Below are 18503 nucleotides of genomic sequence, written 5' to 3'. Positions count from 1 at the left end.
ATCATCAGTTGACAGACTATGAAGATTTTATATTTGATTCCTGTTACCAGCTGCTAACTGTCTGTGAAGGACTGACATTATATACATTTCTCACACTGTAAACGATGAGATCTGCCTCCCACCATGACCATCTCAATTTGTCTCTCTGCACCTGCTGAGAACAGGAAAAAATAATTATAATTACAAAAAAAACCAAAACAACCCACAAACAAAAAAAAAAACCAAAAAGCAAAAAACCCCTAACACAAAACCAGCTGTCCGTCCGTGTCCCTCCCCCCCCCCCCCCCCCCCGATATTTAAAAATGTAACACTTTAAATGTGTATAGCTTTTATTTTATTTTACTTTATTTGTACCTGAGTTTAAAAGGGGGAAAAGATTGTTGCCTGGGTGGTTAATCAAACTTCAGAGCACCTGAAACTTCTTGTGCTTATGGATTGTGTGCAAAATCATGCAGCTCAAAATTCCTGGGACCAGTTAGATTTCTGCTTGTGTTTATGTACTTAAATACCTTTTTCGATTCCTAGTCTCAAATTTGAAAATGCAAATAATAAATAGGAATTAGATGGTATTTCACTACCTCTCTGGGATATTGAGATGCAACTGTATACTATGAAAATATCTAAAATAGAGAGGTTAAAAAGTGCCTTATGGCAAACTATTCTTGAAAGAAGTTCTTGATGTCTGAGTCCCAGAGCATCTATTCATCTCGTTTTTCTTCACACATATCCTGGTATAAAAAGCTAATGAATGTTTATGAAAAGGAAAAAGTAAACCTATTGCAACTTCTGTGTGTAAGACTTTTCACATAATAGAATACGTACCTTTACTATGAAATGGTGAAACAGTCTCTATAACTCTACAGTAATAAACATTCAGTATTGCTAATATAAACGTTTTATGGTAATAATAGGAGATTTGCAAGGAAGAAGGATTCATTTAGCTCTAAGAGATGTTTGACCTCTGCTACTTCATAATCCGTTAGAGAGAGCTAAGGTCCACATAAGCTGGCTTTCTTTCTCTTTTACCTGGAAGGCATTATTTTCTCAATAAATACCTAAATCAAGTAAATACTTTTAGAACTAGGATAATTGCCACTTTAAATGGACTAATCTTTGCTCAGAAGTTGTCTGACACTTTATATCCAATGCCAGCAGGAAAGAAATAATTAAGATGTATGCTTTTGGTAATTGATCAGGAACATTTGAATGGGTTACATAAATAATAGACTAGTCAAAGTATTGTCTAACCATTTAAAAAAGCACATGCCCTACTGCATGTACATTTATTTAAATTAACTTTGCTGTCAGAATTTATGAGAAATTTGAAAGAGGATTTCATTTTCACCTTATGGCTAATGCTCTCATAAATAACAATTTGTCAATTTATAGGACAAGATATACTATTAAATTGTTCAGCGTACCTCTTTAAAATAGAGGTGCGCATTTACTGTTCTGGGCAATTATTCTATGGATAAAACTGCAACTTTCAAATCTCATTTTCACGTCTGCCAAATCCTACTCTAACTCATTCTTTGTTCTAATGAGGATTAATGATATTAATAATCTAAAGTTATGCAGAAAAGACCTGGGACTTTTCTTGTATATGCAGTATAATGCTGTGGTTTTCTACATAAAATATTTTGTTAATATTTCATTGATAGCTGACCAACAGATTGTCTAAAAAACAATATTAAAAAAAAAAACAACACAAAACCAGCTGTTAAAAAAACAAAAAATCAGATATTTAAAAGATACATTAGGAACTGGGTTCTGGTCCTTGTTTAAGCCCATGAAAATGATACTTGCTAATTATTTACTAAGTGCTGATCTGTCTGGGAGTTGAACACCGAGAAACTGCAGTCTGGTAGTTTGGGGTAGGGTTATAGCTACTTGCAAGCAACTTCCATTTTCTAAAACCACTTTAGCTTTGTATGATTGTATGAGGGAGGAATACACTATCAAGCTGAATATTTGAGGTTAAATGAAAGGTTATATTTCTCTTATGTGGTAATTTGAACATGTTTTTTTGTTGGATCTTTTACATGCAAACCAAAATACCCATAATGTTGGGGTTTGGACTAGTGTGTCTCCAGAGGTCCATTCCAACTCTGACCATTCTGTGATTCGGTGATTCTGTGAAAGATATGGTATTGCACAGTCTTTGTATTTATTTATGCCTGTATCAGGTTGCCACAGTTCAGGCTGCTGTTTGCTTCAGAATTTCCCAGATATATTTTTGGGCTCCACTGGTACTCATTAAAAGGTGCTGGGACAGCCTGGAATCAGCAGAGTCCCCACATGGAAACAGCCACTCTTCTCCTCAGCAGTCACTGTCATCTATTTGTGTTGTCTCTGGGCTGAGCTTCTCAGGCTCTGTGTAGGGTGGCTTTTTTTTTTTTTTTTTTTTTTTTTACTCTCTGGAAAGGAAAGTAGGGCCTCTGCATGTGTTTAACCCCACATTTTTGCAGGATACTAATATTTCTGCTTTTAATTGACTGCAGTTTTACAGGAGAGTGTCCCCCAGATGTGATTGCTCTAAAATGAAAGAGCGCCAGTGTTGAGCTTGAATGTTTCCCATCCAATTAACAGTTGCCCCTTCATTTTATTTTGAAAGTTTTTTCTTTTCACTTGAGTATGGGGTTTCCAAATGATTCTGGTAATCCTGGATTTTTTCCCTTGTTTTTACAGGTGACCTGTAACTGTTTCACCATCAGTAATGGAGAGATGCAGGATGTTGGTGTTGGCCTGTATCCCAGGTACTGTGGACACTGTTTCATTCATAGGCAAAATCTATGTAACTTTTTTTTCCTTTCTTCCTAGGTAGCTGTAAGGGCCATCAAAGCAGCAGGTAACATGTCTAAACAAGAAACTAGGAAATGCAAATAAATTACAAGAGAATAAAAAATATGATCAAGTTGAAAACATTCTTGATAGTCCCAATTACATAATCAAAACAGTTTAAATAAAATACATCTTTTTATTTTATTTTTGTGGAGGTGGTAGTTTTTCTAAGTAAGAATAAATGCTAACATCGAAAATACATGACTGGGACTAGCATAAGGAAACATACTAGCATAAGGAAACATCTTTAGAATACAGATATTTTGCAGCCAAGAGCCTCTGAAATGGTAATTTAAAAAAAAAAAAAAAAAAAAAAAAGATTGAACACATTTATTAGTAAATTTCCATAACTACAAAACCAGTAAGGTGAAAAGTTACGCCCCTTGAAAGATGGATGTTAATATTTGAATTTCTTATTAGTATTTATTTGTATTAGGTAAGAAGTAGGTACCAGGGATGGTTTTGCCTTCATAGATTTATTACCTGTAATTATTAATGTATGTTTAGTCTATATGTTTAGTAAAATTAATATGTATAGTCTATATTTTATATATATATTTATATATATATATATTACCATCTCATTTTTTTGTGAATGTACGGTTGAACTATGTTGTCAATACCTCAGTGAGCCTGTCTTTGTTGCTTCTTTTTCTAATAATGTCACGTGTAAGATTTGACTAAGGACACTTAATGTTCTTAGAGCCTGCCTTGTGGTACAGGTGAGGGAAGGGCGGTTAGGAGGACATGGGAATCAGTGTTATGAAAAGTACAGAACAGTCATTTCATTTGGTAGTGGAATGGAAATGAATCCTTTCACATACTTGGGGAAAATGGAATATTATTTTGGAGCATTATTATTATTGAAGTGTTTTCTTCTGGTTGAAAAAAGACCCTGACTGCAAAGAGAATGGCTATGTTCTGTGATAATGTGTTGCCAAGGGATGCAAGAGACTCTTTCCCAAGTCAGTTCAAGAGTTTTGCTGTAGCAAATCACTCTGAGCTGGGAAAATTGTGAACTTAAACCTGTGGTTCCCAAATCCTAGGCATATGCCCTTCCAGATGAATTCATATGCTTCCTGATGAAATTGTCATCAAACCCACTAGTGTTTCCATAAGATGAAATGTGATTAAAAGTGCTTTGTTTAGTCTCAGTAAGAGGTTAGATGTTATTGTGTGGCTTGATAGCTTCAGCATCCCAATATATTTTAAAACAGATAAAACTCCTGCAGTCCTTCTCTGCATCACCTTGCCAGCAGCTTTGGGAGTATGCCCAGTGATCTCACAATAAGTGAAATGGATACTCTCTCCCAGCGTACGCTACTGGGTTCATGTGGAGACTAACCACAGATATTATATTAGGCCAGAAGAGGTATCAAGAGAGGCAGGCCCCTGTTGATAGCTCCTTTAAGAGTTAAAACCTGAATGAATAAACGTGTCTTGGTGCAGAGCTCTGACCCTCAGCAACATCCTCTATTTTGCCAACAACAGTCGGCATTTGGAGTTGCTGAATCAAGCAGTCAAAGAAAGCAATTAAAGGCAGCCAGGAGCTGGATAAGCCAAAAATTCTTCTTCCAGTCTGATGATGCCAGAATTGTTCTTTCAATAGGTCATTCCCATAGGGGAAGAACCATCAGCCCCACTCTGCTGTGGGACCGATGCTGGCCTGGCAAAGTCAGTTGTTTCTCAGCTAATGAAGCATGGGACTCAAAAATGTATAGCAGATATTGATTTTGCTCTGAAGTTTTCTTCCCAAAAGAGGGAAGGGCATGCCTGTGTTAGGAGATCCACCAGTGTTTGTGTCCCTTGGAGGTGGCAGCAGCTCCCCAGTGAGCTCTGCTGCTTCAGCTGTCACAAGCCACAAGAACAGCGGCTGAACCAAAATATTTGCAAAACAGAGGCAATGGCTGTATCTCTTCTTTCATCTCTATATGCCAAGTACTTTGGTTTTGGGATGTAGTAAATCCATTTTGTGCCTGATATGAAATGCAGGTTGGTTGCTGGTCCCTTTGAGCTGCGGTTCCACTGATGGTCAGGGTAACCAGTGAGGTTAGTGCCCTGAAGCTGAGCAGAAGCAGCAGAAATAAAACACAGTGCCCAGGTAGTAACCTTTTGCTCTGAACTGCCTAGGTTGCCTTGTTCCCCGCTTGCCTGCTTTGCCCTCACCCCTAGTCAGGCCTCTTAGAAAGTCTCTGGGAGGCCACCACCTCCCTCCTGCCCTGAGTACACGGGAGGCATAAACACGTGACGAGATCCAGGCATGCCTCCAATTAGCAATGAATAGGAATCTTCTCAGCATTAATATTCCTCCACTAACCAAGAGCAGCTGATTTGCCAGGGATTTTATTTGTTCCATAACTTTATTACTTGATACTTCAGATATGATCATGTTATCTGCTTTTAAATGATTAAAGGGGAATGGCAGTGGAGGCTCCTCTGTAAAGTTCTTTTTCTCTTTCTCCCCCTCTACCACCCCTCACAGCATGTCTTTGCTGAACCACAGCTGTGACCCAAACTGTGTGATCGTTTTTGAAGGATACCAGCTTTTACTTCGCTCTGTCCGAGAGATCCAGATTGGCGAAGAGGTAATTAACTTGTCCTCCCTTCCATCACAGACACCTGCAACAATGACATCTCCCTAAATAAATTCCAGACTCCAGGGCCACCAGCTTAATATTTTGATGATATATTGATGCCACTTTCTAGCACATAGCTATCAGGGGAAAATGATAAATAGAATCATCTCTTCACACTGCCTGGGCCCCATAATCATTACTTCTCATAAATCACTAGCAGTCCTGATAAATTCTTGTTCCTCCTTTCCTCCTCTAGGCACTTCATTTTGTTTGTATTTGAACGTCTTTACCCTGATGGAAACACTTACAATATCTCTGGGTGGAATGCAGTGCTCACTAAGTCATTGCAACAATAAGCATTTGTCAGGCTGCAACTATACTGTTGTAGTAAACCTTTCATTGACAGTGAAAGTAGCAAGATAAGGTTTGTTTTCTTGTCCATTTCACTAGAAAAGACTTCAAAATATCCCTTTCAAGAGATTCCTGATTTGATCTAAAGTATTCTCAGCTTTGTTTCTATGACAGCATTTGTATTACTTCAAAAACAATCATTTGTGGCTAGGAAAGAATTTAAAAGTAAATACCTTTTGCAGCAATACAATATTGAATTTGCTTAGTAAGGCCGGCAAAGACATGTGTGTATATATGTAACTTTACATCCACCAGTGACCTATGCAGCCCTAGCCATCCGTCATTTCAAAATTGTAACCTAATATAAATACAGTTCATGCCTGTGCTTCGAACTCTGGGAAGATCCAGGGCATATGTATTTTAATTTACAAGTAGTATCTCTTTTCCTCCCTATGAAGTGTTTTCTTTTTCAAGGTATCATTTCTCTAAGATAGTAGGCCATCAAAATAAGTAAATGGTAAAATATTTTTTTAGGCAAAATATTGTAGAGAACCACAGAAATGCTTTTGCATACTGACCTTTTTGTCAAGAGAAATCTTTGAGGATGCGTTATACTTTTCTGGAGCTATTAAGTGACATTTTTTGGTCTGGTATTCTTGTTCAAGCCGAATTATAGGCACCTTTCTTCCATTTAACCCCCATGCCAATAACTTTCCTCTTGGCTTCTGAATTCACCAAGATGTATTTTTTATTTAAAAACACAGTAGATTTTAATGTCTTCCCAGGATGCATTTGGCTTAAGAATTAGAGTTCTAAATTCTGAAGCTATCTGATTTTTGTGTACGTGGTTATATGTTTTTAGGTAAATCTCATAAAGCAATTCTGTTTAACCAGCAGCATTTACAGGGTGGGAGGGTTGCTCAGGTGGTCTGGGTGGCTCTGGAGCGAGCGGTGAATTCCCTTGCAGGTGTGACCACCATGCAGACTGTGCTGTGGTTGGGAAAATATGACCCAGAGTTTAGATGTAGGTAGGGTTAGCAGTCTGTAACCCACAGAAGTCTCTAGGTTCAAATGAGTGGTGAAACAGATCTGGTGTAAGCTATGAGTCACTTGTAAGGCAAGCAGGAAGTAAATATAAATTATAAAGCCGGGCAAATAGGACAAGTTTCTTTGCAATGACTTTGGCATTTTTGTGAATATAGGCTTTAAAAGGACTTCACCTTATGTGGGCAGATTATGTTTTATAAAAAACTTTGCCTCCAATGAGGCAGTAAAATAAAGTCAGAATTTTCCAAAGAGCTCTAGGTTCTGGTGTGTTTGTTGCAATGAGTGCTTCTGGTTTTTGGTACTGAAAGGAAAACTTGCACTAAGGAACAAGTAAGATTTTTTATACACACACACACATATATAAACACAAAAATGTATGCACTGTGTTAAAGCTGATGCCCTGTTGCCTTACCTGGAAATAAAAGTCTCAGTCTAACATACAAACTTCTTTGAGTAAGGGGGTATCTAAGGAAAAAAATGGTTGTAAGTGAGAAAATAATGATACAAACTGAGTATTAGATTAGATGTTAGGGGAGGAGAACGGAAAAGAACATTATTATGAAGGTACGTACAAGTCGGCAATTTAATATTATTTTCAACACCCAATTACTTTTCCTCTTATATAACTGCTACCGCTTTTCATTTTGTCTTCTGTACCGTAGCTTTGGTACAACTTCTTTCCACACTGCCTTACTGCAGCAAGGTGAGCTTCGTTTTCTTGATAGCCATGTACTGATTTTACACACCTACATACATGTAACCACGTTACCTTTTACGAGCTTAGTTTTTACTTACATTACTAATCTGAGCTAACGGGACAGAAAAAACATGTTAGGAATGCGAGTGGGTTTTCTGAATATATTGAATGCTCTGAGGTGGTAAGATGAACGGTTTCAAGTCATGAGGCAAGAAGAAAACTTAAATAATTATAAGCAGTAGAAAATTTGCCTTATCCTGTTCAAACTTACACTAGAAAAAGACATGATGAGATCCCCTATGTAATAATAGAAAGTAAATAAGCACTAAGATTTATTAGAAATTAGAAGCTAAGCAGCAAGTCAAGCTCAGATTAGTAGAAGAGGACTATGGCTTTACTATCCATACAGGAAAAAACTTGATAGGGCTTCAGGACCCTTGCCAGGAAAGTTTCAGCCACTGCAATATGATGTGTTCACTAGGCCAGTCAGAAGCAAAAATATTTTTTCACGTTTGTAGTGCTTCTATCAGAGAATGCTGCAACAATAGACTGACGTGAAGGAGTTGTTGACCATCTCTATTAACAGGGAAAACAGATGCAGGGAGCTGAGGTGACTGACCATTGTGGTCTTCTGGCAATTATATAAAGAGGGAGACTCCAGTACATTGGAACCTAGCTGCTGCAGTGTGATGCAGGTTGAGTCAGGAATACACTTTAGAGTGCTCATGCTGTACATAGGAATTATATTTATCAAGGCAGTGATAAAAAGCATGCAAGGTTATGAGAACCTCAGAACGGGTTTATGTCCTGGTGGAAGTTTTCAGTTCACTTTTAGTCTCATGTCTAGGCATATTTTGTTGGCTTTGCATGTTTTTGACAGGAAGTCCTGTGGCATTTAGTGGTTTTTAATTGAATTTTGGTTTGGGCTTTGAAATTTGTTCAAATCCTAAGGCCAAAATGTATCTCAGTCAGTAGAAAATTAGGATTCCTGAGCCAGGAAATGTTTGCCTGAGTCCTTATAGAATGAAAGTGCTACATTTGATGGAGCTGTATATTTGGAAAACTAATCAATTCTAAAATCATATGCAAGAATTCTAGCCAGCTAGACCTTTTTTGTGGCAAAGACAGTGTTGCCAGTCCTGAAGCACTAAGAAGTCATGAGTCATGGATGTTACTGGTTTTTAGACATTGAGTATGGTTTCCCAAGTTGAAGCTTTAAGAAAACAAAGTGTATTGCAAGAATCATAGGAAAATACTGAGAGTTGGCAAGATGGAGAAGTGTCTGGTCCTTTTTTTTTTTTTTTTTAAATCAAAAGTTCAGATTTATCTTTAGGTATATTATTTGGGTTTTATTCTAATGTGTTTCTTTGGAAATGCATGCTCTTTGAGGACAGAGCTACCATTTTAAACAAACACACACTACGTTCCCATTGGCTTTTGCCAGTGAATGCTTTAGTTGATGTTAAAAATAACAGCCTTCATTTCAATAATTATGTAACCTATCTGTCTGTTGAAATGACATTTATAATCCTCATTAGATGTAGACTTTTTAAATTAAAAATTTGGCTTTGATAGGAAACTTCCTTCAAGCTTGGAAGCCTTTATTTTTTTTCCCCCCCTTAGCCATCCTTGCTCTAACTCTCTTACAATTCATATAGGGCAGTAAGGGTCAATGCTAATACCCCAAACTGTAGTGCTTGATCAGCTGGAAATGGTCACCTCTAAAACTGTTTTCTGTCCTGCAACTGGCATAAAGGGAACACAACAGATAGGGAACAGAGGAGAGGACAAAAGAAGTGAAAGTAGGACAAGGCTGGGGAGAAACTGTTGATCTCTATCCATAGTCTGGGGGTCGAGGCGGCTAGGAAGGGTCTCCTAACAGTCTGTAGACTCTACTCTGTACCAGGTTTTTGAGCATAAATGAATCTAATAGCGGGAAGAAAGAAATAATAGATTTTTGTGGGGATTTTATTCTATATGTCCATACTTAAAAGACTACAGGGCTTTCTGACACTTGCTTCCAGCAGCTCAAAACTAATTATAACACCGTTTTGTTCTTCAAGATAATGTTAGTTGTAGTGCTGACTATCACAGCTTTTGTAATTGTAGGTGATGTTACTTTGACAGTATACAAAGATTACGTTTTCTTGCACTTTCTTCTTTGGAAAAAAGAATTTTAAATATTACAAAAAAAATGTAAGATATGGGGAAGGTTTATAAGAAAGCAAATTTTTTCACTTTGAGATCACCAGGGCTTCTTCAGTGATAAGGCAGCCTATCAGCTAATTTATTTTCTCAAAAATACAAGCAACCTGTAGTGAAGAGATCTTCATCATTTCCCTACCGTTAAGTAACCACTTTAAACAGCATCAAGATGTGTGCTATAGTTTCAGTTGACTTTTTGGTAATTGCTGTGTCTACCTGGTGTTTTGCAGACAGACATGAGCTCATTTTGCCTATTTTCTAATCAGAAGTTGTATCGCTGTGGTTAGTTCAGTGCCCAGTTCGAACTAGCGAGTCCTGCTGAGAGACACGAAGTATTAGCTGAGGTCCAGTTCTGCTCCAGAATGGGCGCGTGGCTTCTCATCAGCTTCAGTGTTCAGTTAGAGCAAATCTGTATCTCTCTGCAGAAAGTCACATAACAGACCGTACTCTTACAGATCTAGTAATTTTTTAAATTAATATTAAATAAAAATCATAATTTTGGATGGCCAGCAATTCAACCTATCTTCATGATAGACTTCAACCAAGATAGGTAGTATTTCTGTTGTTATAATTCTCTAAGGAGAAGTTTTATAGCTGTGTGTGTTTGACATATTACATTTGGTCACATTCTGTTTTTTTAAAACTGAATTTTCCCTTGAGTTAGAAGGCATTTTGATCAGATATGTCAAAACAGAAAAAGCACAGACTGTTGGCTACTTACAAAACTCTGTCTCAGGAACAGTTTTGTACACAACTTTCCCTAAGACCCTGACACCCATGACTGCAAAACCAAGAGGACTCACTTTTTTCCCCTGCCATTTGCATTAAAATAAATGATTTAAAATTTCTACAGAATCCTCTGTCTAGAAATTTTGTAGCTTAATAGTCTTTTACAAAAAAACATAAATTATGTCTACTGCAGACATTGAGGTGCTGAAGCATGTCCAGAGCTGGGCAGGGGGCTGGGGAAGGGGCTGGGGCACAAGCCTTGTGAGGGGCGGCTGAGGGACCTGGGGGGGTTGGCCTGGAGAGGAGGGGGCGCAGGGGGGACCTGATCGCTCTCCACAGCCACCTGACAGGGGCTGTAGCCAGGTGAGTATTGGGTCTGTTCTCCCAAATAATAAGCAATTGGACAAGGGGAAACGGCCCTCAAGTTGTGCCAGAGGTGGTTTAGATTGGCTATCAGGAAAAATTTCTTCATGGAAAGTGTTGTCAAGTGCTGGAACAGGCTGCCCAGGGAGGTGGTTGAGTCACCATCCCGGGAGGTGTTTAAAAGATGTGTAGATGCAGCACTTAGGGGCAGGGTTTAGTGGTGGGCTTGGCAGTGCTAGGTTAATGATTGCACTTGATGATTTTAAAGGTCTTTTCCAACCTAAACGACTCTATGATTCCTTGGCAGTATTGGAAAATTGTGTCCACCTCATTTGGAAGATGAGGAACATGAGAAAGTAACCACCATACCCATGGTTAAAGAATTTCTGTGTCAGAGGGAGAAGTGGGGCTCAGGCAGTGCTGCATTTCTAAAGAGAAAGTCTTGGGAGTCAGTAAGTCTCACGGCTGTTAAATAATTCCTTGCCTTCATAAATGTTATTTAATATATGTTCTCCAGTTTGGGGGAAAAGATTTACTGCATTCTTTATAAGCGATGCAATAAAGAGTCAAGCTTTGGTCAGTTGAAATAATGTTTTAATTAGTACCATACATCCCACATGCAAATACCATTAAGACAACCTTTGATAAATGGGCATATTTCCTAAATATGTAAAAGTTAAATGAGTCTTGCATCTAATGAAGGGATCCAAAATTAAAAGAAGTGTAGGAGAGAGACCTGAATACAGATTTTTTATGTTTAAACGATTAAATGATTAGTATAGACTTAGTCACCATTAGATGGGTCATGCTTCTAAACATTCTAATTACATTTTCCCACTCAGTCTGCCAGCTACAAACATTTTTTCACCTACAGATTTCTGCTGGCAGGACTGGGAATTTGGACTTGGGCCTCTAACTGCAAGAGGAACCCTAAGCTGTAAAAACTCTTAAAGGAGGTATCAGTCTGATGAAGCCTCTTGTCCTCCTCCTGCCCAGTCATATGCTCTAGTCCAGGGCAGGTTGTTACGTGACTGTTCGTATCCACAACTGTTTGGTAACCTTTGAAAAAGAAATTACTGCTTTCAAACTTGTTCCTACTTCAAGGTTTCTGCAACATGAATGAGAAAGAACAAAAAAAAAGAGAGAAAAAATAAGCCAAAATGAAAAACAAAAAGGCAGGAAGCCTGTAGGCTGCGGATCGATAAAGCACGTTCAGTGTTGGCTGTGTGTTTGTTTTGCAGTATTAGAACTGAACCCTGCCTGACTGATGGGTTCAGCTCTATTGATAACATTCAATTCATTGTCTTAAGTATTTTGGCAAAGAATAGACTAATCTCACATGAATCATTTGCCCCAGAAGATTCCTACTGTTTTGCACTGTGCATGGACTTAATGAAATCCCTTTTCCTTCTGGGTGCCACCTGAAGATGTAGCCCGGTAGGACACGGGTCAGAACCAGTGGTGTTTATGCGTAGGAGAAGAGACAGGGAAAAAGGCACTGGGTGGAATGATTTTGACAGAAAACACTTGTGAGTTGGAAGGAGACATGGAGATCAGAGGGAAATTGGGTTTGGAATGGCTGAAGGATGAGGTTAGGACTACAGCTGGAGTGGAATCTGCTTTGTGGGAAGGAAGGCAGACGGATATTCCTTACCACACTGGGGAGGATGCAGAGTAGGACCAGCTGGGGAAAGAAGTACGAAGTTGGTGGGGTCACTGAAGGTGACTGGGAAACCAGAGCAGGGCAAGAAGGACTGTTAACTTGGGAGAATAAAAGTGTTGGTGATCTAATATGGGCAAAATGTGTCAGATGAGGCATGCAGGGGAGGCAGAAGGGCACATCTGGGGTTGGCAGGATGGCAAAATCAGCCCGTTGTGCCAAGAACGGCTATGCAAGGAGCTGGACCTGAGGGCTAGAAACCAGGTTTGGAAAATGACACTCATGTTCAGGGGCAGAGAAGAGAGAGAAGAGGGATAGATTGGAGAGAGTAGCACAAAAGATACCAAGCTTGGGAGAAGAGTGGCAAAGAAAGAGGCAAAACCATTTCCATCCATGCACCACAGAAAGCTCATAGAGAAGCCTGCACCTCCTGTGTAAATGATTAGTACAGACTGTTGTGCTGTCAACCAGCAGTGGTGAAACTAATCCCCCCTCAGCTGAGACACACGAGCTGGGACAGAACATCATTCCATAGAAAGCAAAACCTAACAAAGTTCTCACACTTTCTAACTTTTGATTACCTGTGGAAATTTAGTTTGTCTCTTTCATTAATTATATTATTAAACTTCAATGATGAAACCATTTTATCTTTTTCTGCAAGCTTTCTGCTAAAATAATTTTAAATGCTTGACTTTGCATCTCAGTAGTCTTAATCAAATTACACTGTAATAATAAATGAAAAAAATAATCAGGCATTGTTTTTGTTGTTTGTTAATTGCTCATTTAATTAGAATGCTCACTAATTTGTGAAATGCAGGTTCTGACAATGGATTTCATAGTCATTACTACAAATTGGTCAGGTTTTCCTGTAATTTCTTTGAGTGGACTCTCATGATTTAACTGAGAACCATGTGAAAATTCTCCCAATTAGTTGGAGTGTCTAGGCTCAGGATGAAATAATGTGACCTGATTTTTTTAGCTCTGACCTCTCTGGAGTGTTTCAAAGTGTATTGGGCTTGCAGTGTAATCACTCAATAGCATGTATGACTGAATGCTGGTCTGAGCTGGGCTGTTGTTTTGTTATATTCTCTCCGCTATCATTAGTTTGTGCCTATGCAGCACTTTAAACTTTTGAAGAACTTTACAAATGGTTAGCCCTGTAAAATTCCTCCTGGCAGGCGTCAAAGGGAACAAACTACAGACTCTCTGTAGTTCATTGAAATTCACTCTGTACAGCACAAGGAGTAGAAAATGGCACAAATGTAGGCATTTTCTTTTATCTTTTTAATAAATTTTCTTGTCATTAGTTTCAACAACTTTGACTGCAATGCTTTTGCGCTGCCTTGGTCCCAAAAGAAACATCGCGGGCATACTGAAGATGGGTATGGCATAAGAGGAGCTTTCTTCAGGCTCAGACATATATTTGAGAGAAAGTAAGGGCTTCTCCAAACTGAAATTTTTGGAGATAGTTGGAAGTTGTATCACACCAGTCCTAAATACACACTTGAGCTTTGGAGCTAGACAGAAAATAAGATTTCATGCACAGGGAGTTCAGATACTGAGCTGCTTCCCCACCCCCCATTGTTTTTTTCCCTCCTTTTTCTTCCAAATTAGGATGAAAAGTTGAATTTTAGGGGGATTAATAGTTTCAAATGATATTGATCTGGAAATGTGAAAAAAATGTTCCTCCATGGAAATTATCTTTGGCCTTTGATTTCACGCTTTGTAAAGTAGTCAATGTCTTCTAGGAAATCATCTGTTAAGATAAAATTTTATTTTATGCTGGAAAAATATTGAATCCACCTTAGCTATACATACACTGAATACGGAATTTTTGTAACATATACCAACTCTGGGTTTGTATGTACTGCCCACAGCTCACCATCAGCTATATTGAGTCCCTGATGCCCACCAGTGAACGCCAAAAGCAACTGATGCGCCAGTATTGCTTTGAATGTGACTGTCTTCTCTGCCAGAATCAAGAAAAGGTAGGTTGAACGAAGAAATTCCTGCCAATGAAAAAGAATTTTCCAAGGCTTGTCAGCATCTTCCCTTCTTTTACGTAATACTTATCTTTCTTTTGCTACTAATTGAATGGGCAGAATAGAAAAGCAAATTACCTCTGCCCTCAGTGCTGTGTAGGTTGCTATGAAAGACAACTGTGAAGGAAAGAAAAGCAGGAAATGTTGACAACACGATAAGAAGAATTTATTGCTGAAACATGCATTGTTCGTAAAGCTAGGAACCACTTTCAGTTCCAAGATTGGGTTCAGATCATTTTGAGATTCAAGAACCTCTGTACATGATAGTTAACGTGACTTTAAGCTGAAAGGAAAGAATCTTATATTTTTTTTCTATTCAAAAGTATAGTTTTGAAACTTTAACTGAAGCCAGTTGTCTGATGCTACAGGAAGGCTCTGCTTATCCTCATAATAAGTTTAAACTAAAGCTGGCAAACACATGCATCAAGAACTTTCAAGAAGTACCAGACATATTTAATAGTTTTTAGAGAGAGTGGTGAACTTCCTTGGAAAACTGTTTGCAGTTTTAATGCTCTCTTTAACAAGTTTTTGGAGTAGCAGGTCAGTGTTTGTGGTAGATAACATTTTGTTCAGCATGACCTTTTTACTAGCGTTCAGACTAGCCTGGTGTAATTATATTCTGTGTTGCTTTGTATTTATACAGCCTGGCCAGAATAATTTTGGCTCCAAGCATGATGAGAGATCAAATGGAATATGCAAAATGAGACTGGCTTTGTAGCAGTTTATGCACTTTGTCTCTCTAGTTATATGTACACTTGTTCTTATTTTCACAAATGCCTGTTTTGAGTGAGTCACATGCCATAGCTAAATGTGTTCCCCGTAGATTAAAAATGGTAAGAAAGGTACTGATGAAAATGTGATTCCAAGAAGCGTGATATGATTCATGAAATAATTGCCATACAGTAAAAATAAAGAAAAAGAAAAAAATCACCCGAAAGTTTAAACTCTGTGTTGGGTAGGACAGTTGTGTGTGTGTAGTTTTGTTCAAACCAAACGACACCCATTGAATACATAATATAGCCTTTGATTCATCAGTAAGCAGTTGAGAAAAGAGAACAGAGAAAAGTTTCAGGCTTATGACATAATGCTAAATGACTTCCTGCCATGTGCAAAAGTTGTTGGCATTCTGTGCCTGGTAAAGATCGCTGCAATGCTACTCGGAGGCAGCGGAGGGACGTGAAGACCTCTTTTGTCTTTGATTTAAAGATGCTCACTCAACTGCCGTGAAATCTTAAATTAGTTTTGGGGAATGGCATCCTCACAGATGCAGTGACCATTAAGAAAAATTTGCAGGTTAAAGAGTCTTTAAGGGTTGCTTAAGAGTTTGTGAAAGGGTAGGTAAGTGGTGTGAAGACCATTCAGCATGTGAAATGTTTTAAAAAACAAGGTCCACAGGGTGGAGTACGCTTCACTGTCAGAATCAACTTACAACATCAAAAATATTGTAGTAGAATTATACGTGCATATATTGATGAAATCAGTAGTCTCATACAAAGGTTAAAATTAATGATTTTTTTCTCTTTGAAATTTTTAATTGTGATTTGAGTTCATTTTCTATAGATAATTTTGGCAAAATTCCCTGTGGGGATGAGATTGCAAAATGTTTGGTAAGCTTTTTGTGACTGTATTCTGAAATTCTGCAGTTTCCTCATTGTTACCATGTAAAGAGGTCTGTGGAGGGCTAGGAACCGCATGTCACCTTCGTTTGTTGATGTCAATGAAGAAGACATCTTTATCCTCAGCTTCAGTCTAGGACAATCAGATATAATCTGCATCAGTCCTCATAGTACTGCGTTTCATTTCGCTGTGACAGATTTTATAAATACAACTGTTTAAATTACTAACTTGGAAATATAGATTTATTTTGTTTTCCACTGATTTCAGTCACTGTTGGTGAACTGTGAGGTGTATAACACTGCAGCTACAGTGTGAGATAATTTTTTCAGAAATTCTGTTTTTTTAAATTACAGAATGCCTGGATTTGAATGTGTAAAAGTCGTTGGTTGGCAAAATTATTCCATAAAATCCCTGCTGAAATACCCCTGATACTGAGACAAATTTCTAAGACATTTTGGAAAATTTTTAGAAGGCAAAGTCTTTGCCAACAGAATAGGATATGGCTACAACTTGTGTCATCAAGGGTGGCAGATTCAACCGTGTGATTCAATAAATAAATCAACTGACAATAAATTCCCATATTACAACATTGCTTTGCAAATACAATGGCTTAGTCAACAACAATCCATCTCATAAATCTTTGTTACAGGTAAAAATGCAAATAGCTGTTTGGCTAAGAAATGCTTTATGCCTTCAAGTGAGTTCGTGGGCATTGAGGATTTTACTTTTAGTCATCTCATCAAAAAAGCTACAGTCCTTTTTCTAACAAACACTTACAGAGATCATAGCTTCTTGTTACTTCCAGATTCCGTTCTTGCTGAGTGTGCCTGCCGGCTGCTGAGCGCATACTAGGGACAAGTGACAGCAGAGGAATCACTCCTGAGATGCACGTATCAATTTACAGTAAAACTATAAGTCAAGTAATTTTCATTGTAGCTTTTATTCTGCATCTTTTGTAATGTTTTAACAGCCGTCCTGGGAATCCTGTGAGACATACACATTAAAGTTTATATGAAGGGCGTATAAACTTTATAAGTATTAGTATGTGGTTATATGTATGCTTATTTATTCATTATTATAAAAATACTCTGTATGTTTCCTATCGATGAAACTCATGTCTCCTGCTGTATTTTCTAAAGGCTTGCTCATTTAGCCTTACATGCCCAAGAGAAGAAGGAAGATGGTATCAAGTTTGTGTTTTCAAGTCAGTTACTGACTTCATAAGTGACCTTGGGTAATTCGTTTTAATCAAAACCAACCTCTGTGTTTTCTAAGACCCTGCCCTATTTTTTCAGAATTAGTGAGAAGCTACCGTTTCAGTGGGAGCTGAACAGGTTTTTGACTAGAAACCAGATCAGTCTGTCTAAATGGGGGACCGTTTACATGAATGTTCTGTAGAGCTCTCTTTTGCTCAGTTTCCCCAAATGCAGCATGAAGATGGCAAGTTGTACTTCTGCTGAGAATTCTGATGTCCAAAGGATAGTAAAGAATGATGTTGCATTTTCTAAAGTCTGTTAACTTTAAGTGCTGGATTTTTTTAAATAAGAATAATTCCTTGAGGTGGAAATGTTTGAGGTTGAGTTGTATGCTGTATGCAGTTCCCGTTGCTATGTGGCATCTTAGTTCTGTGTGAAAAAACCCCAGCAGGTTCATATTTAACCTCCAAGACATCTACATGAGGAAAAAATAGATTTAGCCTACAAAATGCTACTAATTTCTCCTGACTTTAACTAAGCATCTAATCTAAGCCCGTTTTTAGCTTCCCTCCATACCCCAAAAGGTAAGCAGCTCATTCATACTGTCTTGCAGTAGAAATCTATGAAAACTGGAATGAACTGAAGAGGTTAAAGGAATGCCTTCAAGTCGGTAGCCACAATTTAGATGGATAAAGTTGGGTGAGATAAATTATGCTGCTCTATGAACAACATATAAACACAAAATCAAAAGTCACATGATTACATTTCTGTGCTAGCTGACAGGGATAGCAAGAATGCAGTTGCAACTGTGCAGATTTCAGCATGCTAACATCCAGATTGTTGATAAATTTTTTTAATGCAGATCACTCCAAGCATTTGTCTCTGGCTGCTGCTGTAGACATGTCTTACAGCCAGTGTCATTGCTTCTTCACTTATTTGTGCTAAAACTGATTAAACTCAGATAGTGATTGCATCATACTGTAATCACACAGTTTAGCTATGCACACAAAGTGTACCAAAGTGCTTTTAGGCAACTGTAGGTTGCATGATTATGCAAGGGCTTTTTCTAATATTTCAGGCCTCTGATGAACTATGAGTTAAGAGGCAACTTATCTATGAAGAAATATTCTTTATTTCTCATTTACTGTAATATTTCACATCACAGCTATATAAAACGGC

At 38.1% G+C, this 18503-nt stretch overlaps 1 protein-coding gene across 3 annotated transcripts in view; it reads left to right on the top strand.

The window, feature by feature from the left end:
- The window catches only part of SMYD3 (SET and MYND domain containing 3), a 419824-nt gene that overhangs the window by 330932 nt on the left and 70389 nt on the right, over nucleotides 1-18503 (top strand). For all 3 annotated transcript variants that reach the window (XM_080390483.1, XM_080390484.1, XM_080390485.1), the window contains exons 6-8: nucleotides 2689-2756; nucleotides 5324-5426; nucleotides 14347-14457. In XM_080390483.1, the coding sequence (XP_080246609.1) occupies nucleotides 2689-2756; nucleotides 5324-5426; nucleotides 14347-14457 (282 nt within the window). The remainder of the gene's footprint in view (nucleotides 1-2688; nucleotides 2757-5323; nucleotides 5427-14346; nucleotides 14458-18503) is intronic.

The sequence above is a fragment of the Falco punctatus genome, assembly GCF_963210335.1.
Source record: "Falco punctatus genome assembly, chromosome: 5".
NCBI lineage: Eukaryota > Metazoa > Chordata > Aves > Falconiformes > Falconidae > Falco > Falco punctatus.
The sequence above is the reverse complement of the archived record's forward strand: the minus strand, read 5'-3'. Positions and strand labels throughout refer to the sequence as shown.